Here is a 2,784-nt window from a genome sequence, read left to right as displayed (position 1 = left end):
TGCTGTCATTCCTCCGAAGATGAAGATGTTTTTCCCGAAGGTTACGGATGAATGAGCTGCTACTCCTGGCGGCACGTCTCCTTTAGCTCTCACCTTCTCCCATTTCATTGTTTCTGAAAAATATGAGAGAAGAAAAGAGTGAAATACATCAATATGTGCATGAGGACAGTTGAGTCTCTACTTAAAAATGAAGAAAATATACCCGGATCATTCATACAACTTTACATTTTTATGCTCCCATCATGAATAATATGTGACCCTGCAGCACAAAAGCAGTGTTAAGTCGCTGGGGGATATTTGTAGCAATAGCCAACAATACATTGTATGGGTCACAATTATACATTTCTCTTTTATGCCAAAAATCATTAGGATATTAAGTAAAGATCATGTTCCATGAAGATATTTAGTATGTTTCCTACCGTAAATATATCAAAACTTAATGTTTGATTAGTAATATGCATTGCTAAGAACTTCATTTGAACAACTTTAAAGATGATTTTCTCAATATTTAGATTTTTTTGCACCCTCAGATTCCAGATTTTCAAATATTGTCCGATCCTAACAAACCATACATCAATGGAAATCTATTCAGCTTACAGATGATGCACAAATTTCAATTTCAAAAAATGGACCCTTAAGACTGGTTTTGTGCTCCAGGGTCACAACTTTTAATCATATTAGGAGTTGTTTAATATTTTATATATATAATATTACAATCTAATTATTAAAGATGAAATTGTAGGATAAAATATTAGAAAAAAATAAGATTAGGTTTTAATTGGATCAATTTATAGGTGTTAATATTTTCAACATCACTTGTCCTTTCAGTATTTTTTTTCCCTTTGTTCAGAAAACAAAGGGCACTTCCTTAATGACATCGTCTTCTAGGAAGTGACATCAGTTTGGAGGGAAAACAGCAGCACAAACTCAGTGAGTACCTGATATCTGAGTTAACTGGTCATAAATCCAATCATAAATGTAATTTTTTGTTAAAGGATAAGTTCAGAATAAAAAATTCCTGATAATTTACTCACCCCCATGTCGTCTGAGATGTTCATGTCTGTCTTTCTTCAGTCGCAAAGAAATTAAGCTTTTTGAGGAAAACATTCCAGGATTTTTGTCCATATAGTGGACTTCAGTGGTGCTCAACGGATTGAAGGTTAAAAATGCAGCTTCAAAGAGCTCTACACGATCCCAGCCGAGGAATAAAGGTCTAATCTAGCAAAACGATCGGTCATTTTCTTTAAAAAAATAATATTTTCTAGTTTGGACTTTCAAATCGTTGGCCACCACTGAAGTCCACTATATGGACAAAAATCCTGGAATGTTTTCTTTGCAACTGAAGAAAGAAAGACATGAACGTGACATGGGGGTAAATCAGTAAATTATCAGGAATTTTTTATTCTGAAAGTGAACTTAACCTTTAAATAAAATAGCTGCTTTATTTTTTTTCCCATGAAAGATGTTGAGAAATATTTGGATTCTTTAAAAGTGACATATCATGAAAATGTTCGCAAGCGACAACGGTGTCCTAGCTCTAATGCCATGGAGAAAGTTTGAGCGAAGCATGCTAACTGTTCTGTGTTTGGCTGCAGAGACGAGCACACAACACTGTTTAGAGTCCCAGCCTCAGAGGATTTATTGATGTATTTACTGTATATTGCTGCTGCCACACAGATCTAAAATAAACATGATTTATTTCCCAGCTGTTTACCTTCACAGACATAACCCACTGTTTTTGTAACTCGTGTGTGTTTAACGTAAACTTGTGTGTGAATGAGAACTTAGTTTAGTGCTCGCATGCTGCGACAGCCGCTTTCTGTGCGTGTGCTTCAGATGTGTGCGCTCAGAAAACCTTTTATCAGAAGTTTAAACTAACATGGTTTAAAACGCATGATTTCAGCACGACAAACATGATAATCAGAACCAAAACAGATGTTTTTAGCAGGTGCGAGCTGTAATGGCGCAGGAAAAGGGGGCGGAGAGCAGCAGCTCATTTGCATTTAAAGAGACAGGCACGAAAACGGCCTGTTTCTGCTTCCACTCAAAATAGGCATTTTCAAAATGATATAATAAATGATCCGAGGAGTATTTTGAGCTGAAACTTCACAGACACATTCTGGGGACACCTGAGACTTATATAACGTATTGTAAAAAGGGGCATAATTTGTCTCCTTTAAAGAACTCTAAACATTCAGTTGCCTGTAAGAGCCGACTATGACATAATACATATAATATGCATTTGTAGAATTGCTTTGTTTATTATTTTTGTGCTTGTAAATGCTATGCTCTTATTGCATAATGAATGATTTCTGTGAAAGCATGCTGCATCACCGGTGTTGAGTAGGAACATGTCACTGTGGATCTTCTCTCCTGCCATTCCTCCGTGTATGTAGATGTTGGAGCCCACGGCGGTGATCACGTGACCGTGCCGCGGCGCAGGAGGCGTCCCTTTGCTCTCCGGCTGCAGCCACGTCACACTGACTGCAAACAAACACAGTTTCTCAGCGATGCATGCTTCAGTTGTGTCAGTCCTGAATCTACTGTAGTATTTTGTGTTTCTCAGACCCGTATCAAAGACGTGGATCTGAGGATCGGTGACAGGCGAAGCGCCAGCGTCTCCTCCAGAAAACACATAGAGTCTGTCTCTGACACAAGCGGAGCTTGTATGGTACGTCCTGACTGTCGGAGCCACTCCTTTCGCCTGAACCGTCTGCCATGAACCACGGCCTTCAGCATCAGCTGCACGAAGTACAGCATTATAGATAACATACAGCGTAGTTT

At 38.4% G+C, this 2,784-nt stretch overlaps 1 protein-coding gene across 1 annotated transcript in view; it reads right to left on the bottom strand.

Moving 5' to 3' along the window:
- Nucleotides 1–2,779, bottom strand: part of LOC107579283 (rab9 effector protein with kelch motifs-like) — a gene marked incomplete at its 5' end in the record, with an annotated part of 4,396 nt that extends 1,617 nt beyond the window's left edge. Inside the window, 3 exons of the mRNA XM_016265127.1 lie at nt 4–113; nt 2,335–2,484; nt 2,569–2,779. Coding sequence (XP_016120613.1) covers nt 4–113; nt 2,335–2,484; nt 2,569–2,779 — 471 coding nt within the window. The remainder of the gene's footprint in view (nt 1–3; nt 114–2,334; nt 2,485–2,568) is intronic.
- Nucleotides 2,780–2,784: the final 5 nt, after the last annotated feature.

The sequence above is a fragment of the Sinocyclocheilus grahami genome, unplaced genomic scaffold (genome assembly GCF_001515645.1).
Source record: "Sinocyclocheilus grahami isolate Dianchi unplaced genomic scaffold, SAMN03320097.WGS_v1.1 scaffold16179.1, whole genome shotgun sequence".
Taxonomy (NCBI): Eukaryota; Metazoa; Chordata; class Actinopteri; order Cypriniformes; family Cyprinidae; genus Sinocyclocheilus; species Sinocyclocheilus grahami.
Note: the sequence above shows the minus strand (reverse complement) of the source record. Positions and strands in the feature narration are given on the sequence as shown.